This window comes from Prionailurus bengalensis, chromosome C2 (assembly GCF_016509475.1).
Source record: "Prionailurus bengalensis isolate Pbe53 chromosome C2, Fcat_Pben_1.1_paternal_pri, whole genome shotgun sequence".
NCBI classification, from domain to species: Eukaryota; Metazoa; Chordata; class Mammalia; order Carnivora; family Felidae; genus Prionailurus; species Prionailurus bengalensis.
In genome coordinates, this window is record NC_057350.1 from 78,724,670 (window position 1) to 78,740,700 (window position 16,031).

General features: G+C 40.3%; 1 protein-coding gene across 13 annotated transcripts in view; it reads right to left on the minus strand.

The window, feature by feature from the left end:
* The window catches only part of TP63 (tumor protein p63), a 230,023-nt gene that overhangs the window by 80,683 nt on the left and 133,309 nt on the right, over positions 1 to 16,031 (minus strand). For all 13 annotated transcript variants that reach the window (XM_043594594.1, XM_043594593.1, XM_043594597.1 and 10 more), the window contains one exon: positions 3,101 to 3,355. In XM_043594594.1, coding sequence (XP_043450529.1) covers positions 3,101 to 3,355 — 255 coding nt within the window. The remainder of the gene's footprint in view (positions 1 to 3,100; positions 3,356 to 16,031) is intronic.

The following is a 16,031-nucleotide window of genomic DNA, read 5'->3' on the forward strand; positions in this document are numbered from 1 at the left end:
CCCCTGCACACTCATGCTCTCTCTCGCTCTCTCTCTCTCCCCCGCCCTCAAAATAAATAAATGATCTTTGAAAAACAAACAAACAAACAAACAAACAAAAGTGAGGTCAATGTATAAGTGCGGGGATATATAATTTGGCTTAGAGACTCAGATGCTGCTATGTACAAGATACTGGTGTCTGTGGATAGATCTGAGGTCTTTTCAAGTGATTTCAACTACTACTCAGATAAGGGTTCAAGTGCCCTAAATTTAGAAGAAATGCAACTGGGCCTAAAATAAAACTGATGATGAACAAGAAAGTACTACTTAGGAAAACTCTAGACACCACACGCTACACCAGTAGGGGAGAATGGACATCTAATTCAACCTATTCTATACAACCTGTAAAATTCTATATGGTTCTGTAAAATCTATAGGGCAGACTGTAGACAAATGAACCAAGATCCAAGAGAGGCAAAAGAGCTTAACCCAGGCCACTCACTAAATGGCAGGCAAAACACCTAATAAGAACCTAAGTCCTTCTAGAAGTGTCCTATGTTGATTATTAACACTAGCACACCAGAAGAAAAGAAAACAAATTTTACCAGACTCCTCTTTTTCCTCATCAGAGACACAGATCGAACGCAAGAAAGACCAAGTGACTTGGCTAAAGTCACAAAGATGATCATGTCTAGAATCCAGGTTTTCTGCCCCCCAAAGAGTGACCTTTCCCTTAACAGCAATGCCTACCCCTTTATTCAGGGTACAGACCTCACTGTTGTCCCACCTAAGGAAATTTTACCAGTATACTCCACAAGACATTTTATTTTCTTTTTAACCTGCCACTTAGGCATACATCCCCAACCTTGTGTGTGTGTGTGTGTGTGTGCGTGTGTGTGTGTGTGTGTGCGTGTGTGTGACAATTTACTTGTCCTAGAGAGGGGCTTTGATGGTTCAGAATTGTGTTGAATCTAAAAAAAATAAACCTTAAGACTTCTGTATGGGAGGTGATACAGGAGGCGAAGGGTGGCTGATTTAATGTTCCACTTGCAACAAGATCTATCACCATGGTTTTTAAACCATTTTAGAAGGGAAGTGAGCAATCATTAAGTGGTCTCCATATGCCCATCATCCCTTCAGATGTGCTTATTCCTAACACAGCAGAGCTTGGCCTGGGTATGCAAACAAAAAACTGTTAGCCTTGGAGATCAGGGATTATGAACACCCAATCGGCAACCCCTATTCTAAAGCACATTATGCTCCACTTATAAAATGGTTAGTCGGGCAGATCTTCAGCAAAGTATTACTTAGATTGATCAACCAATATTTATTAAGGCCTATGAACTCTAAGTTTACTCACCTTTAGTGTCCACCTCCAGGATTATTAATATAAAAGACACTCATGATTATAACACAGTTGGTGAGTAACACATGGAAAAAAGATCAAATTGTAGGCTCATAGTTAGACTTTATGTTTGAAATATGAACCATGACAGAACCGCTTCTCCAATCATGAAAGAAAAGCACTAAAATAAAATTTTAGGCAAGTGTTGAACATCCTTATGTGGAACGGTAGAAAAAGAAAGAAAGAGGGGTGCCTGGGTGGCTCAGTCAGTTAAGTGTCCAACTTCAGCTCAAGTCACAATCTCAGGGTTCCTGAGTTTAAGCCCCGAATCAGGCTCTGTGCTGACAGCTCAGAGCCTGGAGCCTGCTTCAGATTCTGTGTCTCCCTGTCTCTCTGCCCCTCCCCGACTCACACTCGCTCTCTCTCTCTCTCAAAGAATGAATAAACCTTGAAAAAAAATTAATTAGATAAAACGAAAAAGAAAGAAAGAACACAATCTGGTGGGGCAGGTCAGAATCAGAAATAGGTCCTGTTACACAAAAGCCTCTGTCCATTTAGGGATGTCATTTAACCTCCACATTCTTAGCTTTCCTTACTAGTGAAATGGGAAGTATACAGCTCATCCTACTTAGCTCACAAAGAAGTGAAGACAAAATGAGGGAACACATGTGAAATTACATTGGGATGTAGTCTTATAAATGTAGATTGTTTTATGAACCATATACAGCTGGATTAAAGCAATAGTGAACTAGATGCTATAATATAGAAGTAAAACACTTTCCAAAGAAAGCTATTTGCCAAAGAGGAAAAAAAAAACCTGTTAAAACAATTCTAAAGCTACTTTTCAATAAGAGGATGATATTTGGAAGTGCTTTTAGAATCCATGCAAATATTAAGTTGTTTGAAAAACATGCATGCCACTTTGGTATTGGCCATTCTTTGATCAAGCAATTAAAACCAGCCTTGTGCATCTCCTCTCTTATATACAAACCTTATTTATAATACATTAACAATATGAACTTTGAAATAGAATAAACATTCTTGTACCTTTTTAATTTTTGAAAATATTTCCATATTTTCTTGGAAAAGTTACATATGTAAAGTTCTTTTTTTCAACATTTTTAATCATAATGTCTTTGGACTAATTCAGGACTCTGATGTACAGTTTTAGAAGCGTCTTTGGGGGAAAAATTATAAAGGTGATAAATCTATTTGTATCAATAAGTTACGATTCGTGTTATAGAACCTACACGTATAAACAAATTTAGCCCTTCCTTAATAAATGAAATTTATATTTCTTATTACCCCATGCCTGTGATTTTATTTTTTAACCACATATTAATATGGCATTTACTTCTTTAAAATAAGGAGACTGGTAACTATCCTACATTCTGGTAAATGCAAATACACATCCTACGACTATGATATTTCTTGTTGGCATACTGCTTTATAGCTTTCCAAAAACTTTTACACCAAGGACCCCTGACAGCCGGGAGGGGGAGAACAGATTTGCTGAAAATACTACGTGCCAGCCAGAACACAGGACTTTGGTCCCCAGATCAGGGCTTTGCCCACTCAATGGCACTTTTTCTTTCTCTGGTTCAGTGTTAAATAGTTAAAACCAAAATGTCCTTGGAGGACAGAGAGAAACTGTGAAATGAATCTCTAAGCCTTGACAGAGTTGAGAAGTCCCTGCGGGGGAGGGGGATGGCAATGAAGACCACCCTTGGAGGCAGGGGTCAGGTTTAAGGGCACACAGGTGCCCGGGGCTCTTACCGTCCAGGTGGCCGACTTGGCGGTGCTAGACTGCTGGAAAGACACGTCGAAGCTGTGCGGGCCCGGGTAGTCGGTGTTGGAAGGGATGGCGGGGGAAGGCGACAGGGCATCGAAGGTGGAGCTGGGCTGCGCGTAGGGCGACGGTGCCGTGACGCTGTTCTGCGCATGGTCTGTGTTGTAGGGGCTGGTGGACGAGGAGCCGTTCTGAATCTGCTGGTCCATGCTGTTCAGGAGCCCCAGGTTCGTGTACTGTGGCTGCAGGACACCCAGAAACCCCAGAGTTAGCCATTTCAGCTGCCCATCATTGCTCCAAAAAGGCGTCATTTGGTGCATGCGTTGTCCAGAAATCCACCGTGGGTCTATGAAACTTCATATTTCAAGTAAAGGGACCAATTTGCGATACACGGAAACAGCAAGGGAAGTCTGAGGCCTGTGCGTGCCTTGTAAGGGTGCAGCCTTGGGAGACTGTGGTCTCCTGAAGAGCAACTAAAAGTAGAATATATACAATGATACTGAGGTAGCATTGTATGGTGACAGACGGTGGCTGCATGTGTGGTGGGCATAGCATAAGGTATAGACTTGACATCACCATATCGTACCCCTGAAATGAATGTAACATTGTGTGGCAACTATATTTGAATTAAAGAAAATGTGGAACGCGTGCTCATTAACAAACTGGGCAGAAATGTCCAGTGTTTAGTAGCTGTATAGAATATCTTTAAAATAAATGAATACCACATGCTACTTTCCCCCCCTCCTGCCATGTTATTCAGAATGAGAATGATCACTGGATAGATATGTTATAAAAGGGATGTGAGCATCAAATTCCTGCAGATGGAACAAAAGCAGATGTTCTCCAAATTTCCTTGTAGTCTTATTATCTAAATTCTGTCCCAGGGTACCAAGAGTGCCCCCCAAGCCCCGACCAAGGTCTCAGTTCATCAAGACTGGCGAAGCATCGGTAGCAAGGTAAGGGTGAGTCACCTATATGTTTTTAAAAGTAACACGCTAGTATACCATCCAAACACAGCCTAATTTTTCCTCTGTTCTTTCATTTTCTTTGCAGCAGTTTGTTCTTTGCCAGAGTAGAACATGTGTAAGAGAAATATCACTTAGTTATAATAAACATTCTATATTTGATGTAATTGAGGCGCACATTAGTTCGGGTAACTCCGCTGCCTAATGTTTTATGCCTTCTGTGCAAATGGTTACAGTAGGCATTCTGTGCATGGTGTATGGAAAGAATGAATTAACTTTTCATTAAATCTGCATGTACGGAAAGAATGGATTAACTTTTCATTTAATCTGCAAAAAAAAAGTATTACTATCGGAGAGGGGGAGTGATTTGCTCAAGCATCAGCTAATAAGCAAAGAGTGGGAATTATGAAACCAAATCTTCTGACTCTGAGTCTAGAGCCCTGCCCAGCACCATCACACCTGTCAGCCTGAGGAGATAATTCAAGTCATTCCTAAACTTGAGTCAAACTGGACACATTTCCAGAAGGGGCAACCACTGTATGGGACAGGTTTGCTTATACAGGTTAATCTCATTGTTTCTTCAAGGGAGTGAAGGGGAAACCAAGCAAAAGCAAGAAGAGAAAAAACAGTCTTGTGGGCACCCAGGAAACTGGCTCCTCCCTGGAAAAAGAACTCTGAGAGTCCTAGCCCCAGTAAAACGATGGAGAAGAACAAACTTACAAAAGCAATAGACGCTTGACAAAAATGTTAATGAAACTAAATTATTTAACCAAACTTTTGGTATTTCACATGGCGGGGGGAGAAGCGAAGAACTCTGCCATTCCCTTCAGTCCAGAGAGCATCTGTCTAAATGTTAAAGGCCGCATGCCCATTCCATTACATTTATACTTTCACATTCCACTGCCGAATGCCACGTCCCCATTTGCTCTTCAAATAACTATTAATCTCTTGACACTTATCCCCATGCTGACAAGAGCAGCTGTTTGTCTTGCCTCCTCTCCCCTCTGACTTCAGCAGCTCCTATCCCCCCCCCTCCTTCTTTCCATCTTCAGCTCTCCCCTCTTGACAGGTGAGGCAGGACTGCAGGTGAGATGAGGAGGGGAGAAGAAAATAAAACCCCGAGGCCCCACAAAGCGTCCACCCCCCCACCCCCAGGCTGAATTCAAAGTCCCCAGGCATCCAAGCCTGCAGCAGCAGAGGAGGAATGGGATTGAAAAGATATTATTTGTGTTCAAGTTAAGGGTCAGCATGCAAAGCCCTCCTGAACGTCCGGGAGGAATCAGATAATGCTTCCAGAGGCACGTGCTTCCCTACAGCAGTACAATTAGGGAAGCGGCGGGCCCTGACATAAAGGACAAAGAAACTGGGCCGAGCACTTTCTCACAGGCAGTAAAATGCCTGTTGAGCCACCCTTCCCTCCTCCTTCCAGCTATGCAGAATTGGAACTTCAGCTAATTGTGGGCTTGGATGAGAACAAAGAAACATAGCCCTTTGAAAACTCTTTTTTTTTTTTTTCAATATATGTAAAGAGAAAAGTTTTGGGACCAGCTTTAAAAGCCAGTGAGCAAACACTCAGCACTTCTCTAAGGACTTAAGAGAAAGGGAAAATGCATTCACCTCAGAGGCACCTAGGAGACCCCTGGGACTGTGGTGAGGCTGAACATAATGGGTTGTTCTAAAGAAACAGAAGCCTTATTCCCAGTTATTAACAGCACTGTGGGTGCTGATGGTTGGGCTTTGAAATCCCATCATTTTTAATTCCAATCAGTTTAGGTGAAAAATTTTACTTAATAACAACAGAGTGTGCCTCCACTGCCTAGGTTTCTTTATGCATCATAAAGCTGGAATTCTTAGGTTTAGACAAAGAGCTGCTCACTATCGAAGATAAAAATGGAAAAACACATTTCAATGCAAACCTTTCTTAAATGTTACTTTAAAGAAACATAACCAAGTAGTATACTCAATTGTCTTAAAAAAAATCTAAAGTACAAAACCAGCACTACTAACTTTAAATTAATTAGCCGAAAATACAAACAAGAACAAACCCAAAGAATTCCATGAAAGGAAATCTACTTGGATACTTTGCTTAACTTTATTAAAAATCGATGTCATAAGCCTGCCATGGGAAACAGTCCTTTTGAAGTTAATTTAAAAAGCATTTAGTTAACAACAACGAGAGAAGTTTCTTATTTGCCTCTTTGATTTGACAAGAGAGTGGACATGTGGACAGAGCAGCATTGGAGGCTGAGGGGCAGATCAACATTGCCAAGAAGAACAAGTCCTCCATAGGCCAGATCAGCAAAATAATTTGCATGACTCAGTGCAAAATGAAAATACAGGCCCTCTTGTTCATAAATTATTAAGTTTCAAAATGGTGGTGCACCTGGCTAGCTCAGTTGGTTAGGAGTCTGACTCTTGATTTCAGCTCAGGTCACAATCTCATGGTTCCTGAGTTCGAGCCCCACTGTCAGTCCCGAGACTGCTTGGTATTCTCTTTCTCTCTGCACTCCCCCCCCCCGACCCCTGCCCCATTCCCTCTCTGTCTCTCTCTCTCAAAATAAAATAAAAAAAATAAATAAACATAAAAAAATGGTGATAGCAGAGCATTAAACAAAGCACAGCACCCTTTGCTACTACATACCTTGTATGCCCATGAAGCTAGCTCTGTACCAGGTTAATGAGAACAATATTTATACCTTATTTTCCACAAAGGGAAGCTGATGGGATGAATGGAGCAATGCCTGTGCCCCTTCTTTACTATAATTCCATGAATATAGGGGGTGGGGATCTTGTGTTATTCTTGGATGTTCATGTAATGCCTATTTACAGTGACCAGTAAAAGAGTGTGAAAAGTTAGAACACGGCACTTGCACATTAGTCAAAAAACTGCCCTTAGAAGAACTGTATGGGGTCGTCTATGTCCCATGTGTCTGATGTAATAAAAACTATTAGCATATTTGAAATGAAATAGAAACTAGATTGTCCCTTTCTAAACCGTGAGGCATCTTGATTTTGAAATAAACTTAATATATTCTATAGACACTCGATGAATGAATGAATGCATGCATGCATGAATGAATGAATAAAAAATGTCACATATCTACCCTATCATGTCTGAAAGAGGAGACAGCCTTGTTTCCACAAAACCTGAAAGGCAAAATGAACACAACTTGTCTGAAGTCTACTGTAAGCCTGAAAACAACTGATTTCCTCTGAATTCAAACAGATGCATCATTTCCTATAAAATAACTTTGAAACAGAAGACTCACCACCTGGACCCTAGGTTTTTTACCAGCATCTGTAACTAGAATATATTCAGTTTCATCACACACTAGTTGATCTGACCGCAGAAAGGATGAAACACACCTTGGTCACAGAGACTTATACTCCTGGTAATCACAGAACAAATTGGGGGTGTTCTGAAACATGGAGCTATCATGATTAGTGTAGGGATACCCAGGGGCTGAATCTTAAACTGCTTGCTTTTACCATTAGGAAAGAGTAAGTTTAGATAAGTAGTATTACCAAATACAGTTAAAAGTATTTTCTTGTTTTTCTCCTCTCTCATACCCTTCACATTCTCATAGCCATCTATAGGCTCTGATTTGTTTCTTCACTAAACTTCAATTTGGATGGATTATTAGAATTAAAATACAGAAGGGGCGCCTGGGTGGCGCAGTCAGTTAAGCGTCCGACTTCAGCCAGGTCACCATCTCGCGGTCCGTGAGTTCGAGCCCCGCGTCAGGCTCTGTGCTGACAGCTCAGAGCCTGGAGCCTGTTTCCGATTCTGTGTCTCCCTCTCTCTCTGCCCCTCCCCCATTCATGCTCTGTTTCTCTCTGTCCCAAAAATAAATTAAAAACGTTGAAAAAAAATTTTAAGAATTAAAATACAGAAGATTAGATTTTTTTTTCCTGAGTGGACACTGCTGTAAGAGTGCCCTATAAATGCAATCCCTATTTAGTTTCATCTATTTCCCCCCCCCCCCCGGGTTACACTGTTAAATGATCTTAAACTCTGAAAATAATATGAACCTAAATTTTTTTCTCATCTGCTCAGTAATACTGTGTCAGTATATATCACTGTAAATAAAACTCAATATTGAATACCTGGGTTTATACTTAAAGTTGACAATGTAATAAGTATTTTCCTATAAAAGAATTTAGCATCAAAAAAAAAAAAAGGATCCCCATCAAGTCATTTGACCAGTGCAATGGAAAGAGGGACTTAGACATAATTTGTGTTTCTGAAAACTTTCTCCTCCAATTTATAAGAGACAAGTTATAAGTTCTATTTACTAGACATTACCGTCCGTAATAGCTAATTTATGGCAGCATGGCAACAAGAGCTAACAGTCTATGGCCAGAGGTTAATTCAAAAAATAAGAAGAAAAGGAATGAAAGCCAAATCAGGAATAGGAGAGGTTGCTGTCAGGATATGTAATCGAAATTAATTTACTTCCATTGAGGAGTGCTTGGGTGGCTCAGTCAGTTAAGCCTCTGACTTCAGCTCGGGTCATGATCTCACGGCTCATGGGTTCAAGCCCCACATCGGGCTCTGTGCTGACAGCTCAGAGCCTGGAGCCTGCTTTGGATTTTGTCTCCTTTTCTCTCTGCCCCACCCCGACTCGTTTTCTCTCTCTCTCTGTCTCTCAAAAATAAGTAAACATTAAACAAATTTTTAAATGTTTCCTTGTCACAGGAAACAATAAGTTGCCCAAATTTCATTTGGAAGAAATGATATTTATAATCTTTGACTGATTATTAGACAAGGCTAGGGAAGGGAATTGAATACTCTTTAGCACTTACCATTCCTGAATGGATCCTAGTAATGGAACAGAACTTGGAACCTAGACTTGCTGATGTGGGGTCTAAGTCCCAACACTGCCACTAATGTGCTGAAAACTCTGTGCAAGGTACATGAACCACCTGGACCTTAGTTTCCTACAAGGAGACTGAATCTCATGATCAAACATAAAAGGTGCCTCAATTCTAGCATTCTGATGGATGACCACATTCCTCCACAAAGCTATATTAAAGTGCCATGAGATTACTTTCAAAACATGAGATAACCTGCTTTTTTATTTATCCAGATTTACCAAGCCAAGCCTAGAAATCAGCAGCATGCATACACTTTCCTCAGCTGATTAAACCTTTCACCTTGGGTTTCCTGAAGGAGCTCTTGTGAACATTCTAAAGCCCCTCCTGGGAAAAGAAAGCAGTTTTCCTTGTGACCCTGGCTTTACAAAGCATTCATTCGAATATGCTCTAGTAGACAGTTCTACATTTCATCCCCAAATATCAGCAGGATGGTGACTTTTCAACAAGCACTGCCATAGGGAGAAATGCTTGTCATTTTTTAGTTTTCTATTGCCTGCCTCACCTGAAAGAATGATGGCTTGTTTTATGCTAGAATTGAACACAACTGAGTTAAAATGCTCCATTCACGGCCAAGAAGATATTTGTATAACAACGTCAAGTTGAAGTACCATCTTTCAACCTTAAGAATATATTCAGCATCTGATTTTTCTCAAGACCAGATTTTGTTCCTTGTAAAATATTTCGCTTCTTTTATCTTCCAAATGATCCCCCAAAGCACATGCTTCGAGGTAAAGTGTACTCATACCTTACAATAAACAGCCTGTAAGAATAAAGCACCTAAGCGCACAGGAACTTCTGGCAGCAGGCAGAGAGTTTACTAGAATGCTTTATGGTCTGACACAAAGTGCCGAGATTCCTTTGAGGCCCGAGATTCCGTAACTCAGGAAAGAGCTCCCTAAAAGCCAATGCCAGACAACCTCAGGTGAGATGAATAACTACACAGTTGGCTGATCAGGTGGACAGCGATGTCGAAAAACACTGGACAACAGCATTTGCAAATCCAGGTGGTGGACCATGTTGAGGTTAAAACTCTGCCTAAATTTACTGAATGCACACTGAGGAGAGCTCAACCAAGAAAAAATAAACTTCAGGTTCTTATTTCAGTCAGTACTCCTTTTCAGTAATGACAAATGAGCAAAATTATAATCACAAGCATCTAAATTCTTCAAAGGGCTTTGTCACCATCAACATACCAAGGCGGCATGGGGCTTAGCAGAAAGGCATAATTCTAAATTCAATCACTTCTAGATGCGGATATTAAGGAAAAATATACAGAGTTCCAATTTTTTCAAAGTTGGAAAAAATATGTTTGAGGACATTTTCAGCCTCTCACAATCACTATTTTGATAGCTTTATTTAGCAGAAGTGGTAACGTGGAAGGAAGAGAGTACATAGTAATGAAAATTTTCAGTGAAGGTTAGGTCACTTATATGGAAAGCATACCATGGTGATTTTAGAAGATCATCGATAATGTTTCATTGGTTTTTAAAATGAGTTTAAGGTATTTAAAAATATTTTTTGTAATATATCTGTGTAGGACATATCAGAAATCATGACTTCGATCAGCTGGAGTGATTAAATGTGATTATCATTGTATAACAGAGGATAGCTTTGTTTACCATGATGTGAAACTGAAGACACAGCCGTTTCAATAAACAGTGACCATTCAAATGTTTTAAAAGTCTGAAACGTATGGAGCATCCATATCCAATCCTGTCTACAAAAAGAATAGTAGCTACTACTTCTACTACGAATAATCTTTCTGAGTCCTTACCTATGTTTTTTAGAGTCTTCAAGTTCTGCTCATTCATTTAATCCTCATGAGCTAGGTGGCATTATCATCCCATGTTTTATACATAACTTATAGATGAGGAAACCGAAGCCCCGCAAGATTAAGTAACTTGCTCAAGGTAGTAAGGGACACAGCCCGAATGAGAAACCGGTAAATCTGGCTTGAGAACCCGCTTGCTTACTTATCTTTCATTCCGATTGCATGTAAATCTGAGTCCCTCAGATTTCTGTCTGGAATTTTTATCTAAAACTTACATTCAATGAAAGCATACCATTCTAGATCTTAAAAAAAAACAAAAAACAAAAAACAAAAAACAGTTGTCCATTTTAAGGACAGGATGTAAAACTAACCATTCTTAGACTGTGCATAACTGCAGACAGTGAGAGACCCAGCTCCTCGGAGTCTGTCACCAGCAGCTCAGTGTAGATGAGATCATGTCTCTCTCAAGTTGAAGACCATGGGCAGGTCCCAACTGTCTTAGAGTAAAGCCCCCCCCCCCCAAGTCTTGCCAGTGGCCTCGCCACACTATTTGAAACTCTCTCCTTTGCTCACTAAACAACCTGCAAACAGGCACTCCTCAAGTTTTTCAAAGGCAGACTCCTTCAGTCCGCAGCCCCCTCCCACTGGTGGGCTGTATCCTAGTTCGTCTTGTAGTTTTAGCTCAATGCCATTCTCCCCAGGAGAATCCCTCTTCACCCAGGTAGGCATTCCCCTTTGTTTCACACGGTCTTACTGCTTGGACTTTCCCTCGACATCGCATCATTATAACTGAAATTATTTGTACAAATATATATATATATATATATATATATATATATATATATATATTTTAATATCAGTCTTTTCTGCTACACCATAAATCTATGAGAGATTGTATCTCGTTCATCACCGGGTCTCACGTCTGCAACGGCGTGTGAGCCACAGTGGCTGCTCGGGAAATATTTATTGAAAGAATAAATGCAAAATATTTTCCAGTAAAAAGCACTTTCAGAAGATATCTCTTTTTATTCGAATGCGCCTAACTGTTGACTTTTTGCTGAAGGAAGCCTGCCTTCAAATCGGCTTCATGTCTTTACACACTACTGCAGACTAAATGTCATGGTGCATCTGCAAATAATCTCTATGACCTTTACTCTGTGCTCTGCTTTGTTTTGGTAGGTGGGATTGTGCTTTGAGCTTCAGCTTTTATGGGAACTAGTAGCAGAATAGCCAGTCCTGTCACTCATAAGCCAGTGAGTAATACTCAGTAGCTCACACCTAGCTGGAAAGTTTATTAATGAGCTCCTACTTCCTTAAAACAAACACATACACGTTTTCGTGGCAGGGCAGTGTCTTTTCCCTCATGGCCTTGAGTTTGTTCCTAATGCATCTAGGTCAGCAGTCAGAATCCAAATCTTTGTGGCCATATAATTATTTACTTCCTACCGACGGTGCTTGTGGCCGAATGCAGATTTCTTTGGGAAGAAACCACCCGGAAACAAACTTAGAGTAAGACGTTCGTTTCTGGTGGATAGGCCACAAAGTTTGTCCCTCCCTCTCTGATTTCCATGATTTTCTGCCCTGTTAGCTAGAAGTCAGTTTAGAATAATGCCATAATTAAGGGCTTACAAGTGTATGTTTTCAGGAACGGAGATTGTACTTTATCAGACTTACGCACCATTTTCTTGCAAATGGTCTAAGTTCATGACTTCATTTCCCTGACTTTATAATACACACAGAGAGGTTGAAACACTAGTTTTTCTCTGCAGATTGAAAAGTAAAGCATGAAACAAGGAGTGCACTACTCAGTTTTACTATCCTATATATATTCAAATGAGAAACACTGGTTCTGTGTTCCTCTTGCTTGTCAAGTTCTTTGCTGATTGCTACATTTTTCATTGTATTTGAGATGAAAGTTTTTAGTGATTTACTACGCTTTGTAATTAGACACAGTGACTTACATAACATTGGAGTGTTCCTTTAAGCTGTCACTTTTAACTGCAAAATAAAACCGAAGTTTCCAGCTATGCAGAAGACATGCCTTACTTTGAAAAGACAGCCATCTATTCATTTCATCCTATTTACTCAATCACGAAAGTAACAGTCAATCAGTTTAATAATTACAACAGCCCCTGGTGTCTTATTTGAACACGAAAAAACAAACAAACAAAAAACTAGGACACCACGGTTAAGAACAAAATGACTTAAAGATTTCTCAGACATCCTTTAGTGATAATAACACCATTGAAAATAAAACAGGAAAGTGTTTGCAAATCATCAAGCTTATTCACCCAGAGCAAACCACCCAAATCTCTGGTGATGACCAAGAGCCATGCAGGGGACAAAATGAATCAGGGGACAAAATTAATCAGTGTGGAAGCAAGTAAACACTTTTAAGAAGTGACTGCAAAGCAAGATAACAATCTAATCTATTCAGTTTTTTAAAAAATCAAACACATTCTCTGTCCTCATGGGTAATCCATTAAATGAAAGCAGCACACACTTTACACTGTTTACCTCTGTCAGAGTAGAAGTCATTTCTTACTTGGGAAACTTCCCTGTCTTAAAAACTTTCTTGCCACTTAAGGTATAATGGAAATAAATACCAGGGTTCATGAAAGAGAGAGAGACAGAGAGGGAGAGGGACTTGTAAGAAGTCAAGGAAAACCATATGATTCAGAACGTACAGGTAGGAGACAAGGTTTGTGCAACGTTGAAGTCACTTTACTTTTTGCACAGGTTAGTTATAAAGAGCCATTTCTGTAAAAGTATATATTATAGGCCAAATTTTTATTTGAAGATACCCCTTCATGCAACAGCAACAGAACATGCCTCCATCACATTCAGGAACATCACTCTCCAGGTGGCCCTGGAGAGGATACAGAGATAAGTACCTCACATGCCCTACCCACCAGGATTGGGGAGAAGGCATCTGGGCCTCCCAGAGAGCAGTGAAGGATGAACAGAGAAGTGCACCAAAGCTCAGGGGAGGGAGAAGTTATTCTGAATGGGGGGAGGGGGGCAGTTCTGAGAAAATGTTAAAGGTGAAGTAGCCTCCCAGCAGGATCTTAAGAACTGGAAACAATCTGATCTGAAGATAAATATCTGGGGGCTGGTGTTGGGGGTTAGAAAAAAGCTAGGAAAAATACCCTTTCTGGAAACTTACTATTCTGTTTTTCAGCCTTTCAGATACTTTGGGACTGGCTACTGAAATAATTTCCCAGCCCGAGGCTTATTCTGGGCTTTCTGCTTCACCCAGGGTTACCATTTCTCTCTGTGTGTACGCCCGTGGAGTCCCCAACCTTAGTCTGGTGACAGAGTCTCACATGGTCCATTTAAAAATAATCAAGCCGTTCCCAAAACATCTGATGTTGCCCGTTGGTTGAGAGGGTAATGGTTTTCCTTTTAATTCTGATTCCATCAATAGAGTGACACTAATCCAGACTGATTTGAGTAAACAGGGCATATTCTCCATTGTCTCTGTGATCTGAGAAAGAATAAACTTGAGAAAGCTCACTGCCTGGATTGGAAATGGCCCCTTTGGGTGTTTTTGCGCAAGCTTGAAAGGAAAAAGAAAATGCCTGTACAGAGTTCTTTCCAAGGCAAGCTGACTTTGGGGGTGGTAATTCTCATAGTGGTATTACACTAAACTGCACCTATTAGTGGCTTTAGCACCAATAAGAAAGCAGAACCATTTCTTTTGTAGTGTTTCCAGAAGAGTTGACGAGAGCGTTTCATAAATTTCCGCCCCTGGCAACACACTACAGATTGACTCAAAATTCCCTCTTTCAGCTTTTATAGGATTTTTTTTTTTTTTTTACCATTTAAGAAACACAGACAAGATACAGTTCAGATCGCACATTTTGCATGAGATATCAATTTACACTCTACCCACATCCACTAACATTCCAAAAATGTTTTCTTCTTGCCAATATTCCCTCACCTAGAACCAACATGTGCTTTACCTTAACACCAGTTACTGAACTTTAAATTGACAGGTAAGTATTACCTGGCAAAGCCATCTCAGAATGGACATGACAGCCTGATTTTACTTTGTCTTTGAAAAAGCAAACCTGAGCAGATTGTATAAACTTAGTCATTATCAAGTAAGAAATACGTTTAGAAATGAGAGCTTCCCAAGATGTGTGTTTTGTTTTTGTTTTTCCCAGAGTATGAAAAGGTATGCCTTTTGAATGGGATAGATGTGCTCTAGTATCAGGCCAAGTAAGAAAATCAAATACAGGGAAGTAGAAAGAAAAGACTGTATAGACACTCCCTCTAACCACTTTGCTCTGCAAAGGAGGTTGTAAGCAATGTGGTCGTTGATGTTACTTTGCTGTGTCCCCTGATGTCTGCACAAAGATGAAATCAGCACAACCACATTTCGATATTGGGTATTTTCAAAATCCACTTTCTGTTAGTGGAGGATTAGGTTTGTAAGGAAGAGAAAGGGATGAGATATAAGCTTAGACTTCTCCCCCCACTTATCACTGAGGCCAGTTCTCCATCCTACCCACTCCCCTTTACATTTAAATCAAGTCACTGAGTCATCTCCCACCCTGAGCCCACCCTCACCTACCCCTCCATTATTTCTGTAATTGCCTACATGAGATGGAAGTGATGAAGGAGGTTGTGGAAGGAAAGGATATTAATATGGGTGAAGGTGAAGACAGGTCTTCCCTCAATATTTCTGTTCAAATCTCAAACGCAAATATGTCACCTCAACCAAAATGAAATTTGAGATATTTATGGCAAAGAGTTTTTAATTTGAGATTCCAAAATCTTGACTTTTTTTTTATTGCTGTTTTTGTTTAATTGGGGGTGGGGGGCAGGGTGTTTGTTTCTTAAATGAGACATTCACATTTGCTTCTGCTCTATTATTTCCTGGTTGGGATTCTCATGTAGGAAAAATATCATACTTGGTATATTCTCTCACATTTACCTCCGGGATTATTATTTGCATTTCTAGCAGTGACCAGAGAAATGGTTTTCTCATCCTGATTCTAAGATAACTATTTAATAAAGTTAATCCTAAATAATAGAAGCAATCAGTCTGGATTCTGTTCCAGCTTTGATTAATTTAAGCATGCAATTACTGGAGTGCCTCGGTGGCTCAGTCCATTAAGCATCTAGCTTCCGCTCAGGTCATGATCTCCTGGTTTGTGAGTTCAAGCTCCACATCAGGCTCTTGGCTGACAGCTCAGAGCCTGGAGACTGCTTAAGATTCTGTGTCTCCTCTCTCTACCCCTCACCCACTTGTGCTCTGTCTCTCCACAACGAATAAATGTTAAAAAAAAAAAAAAG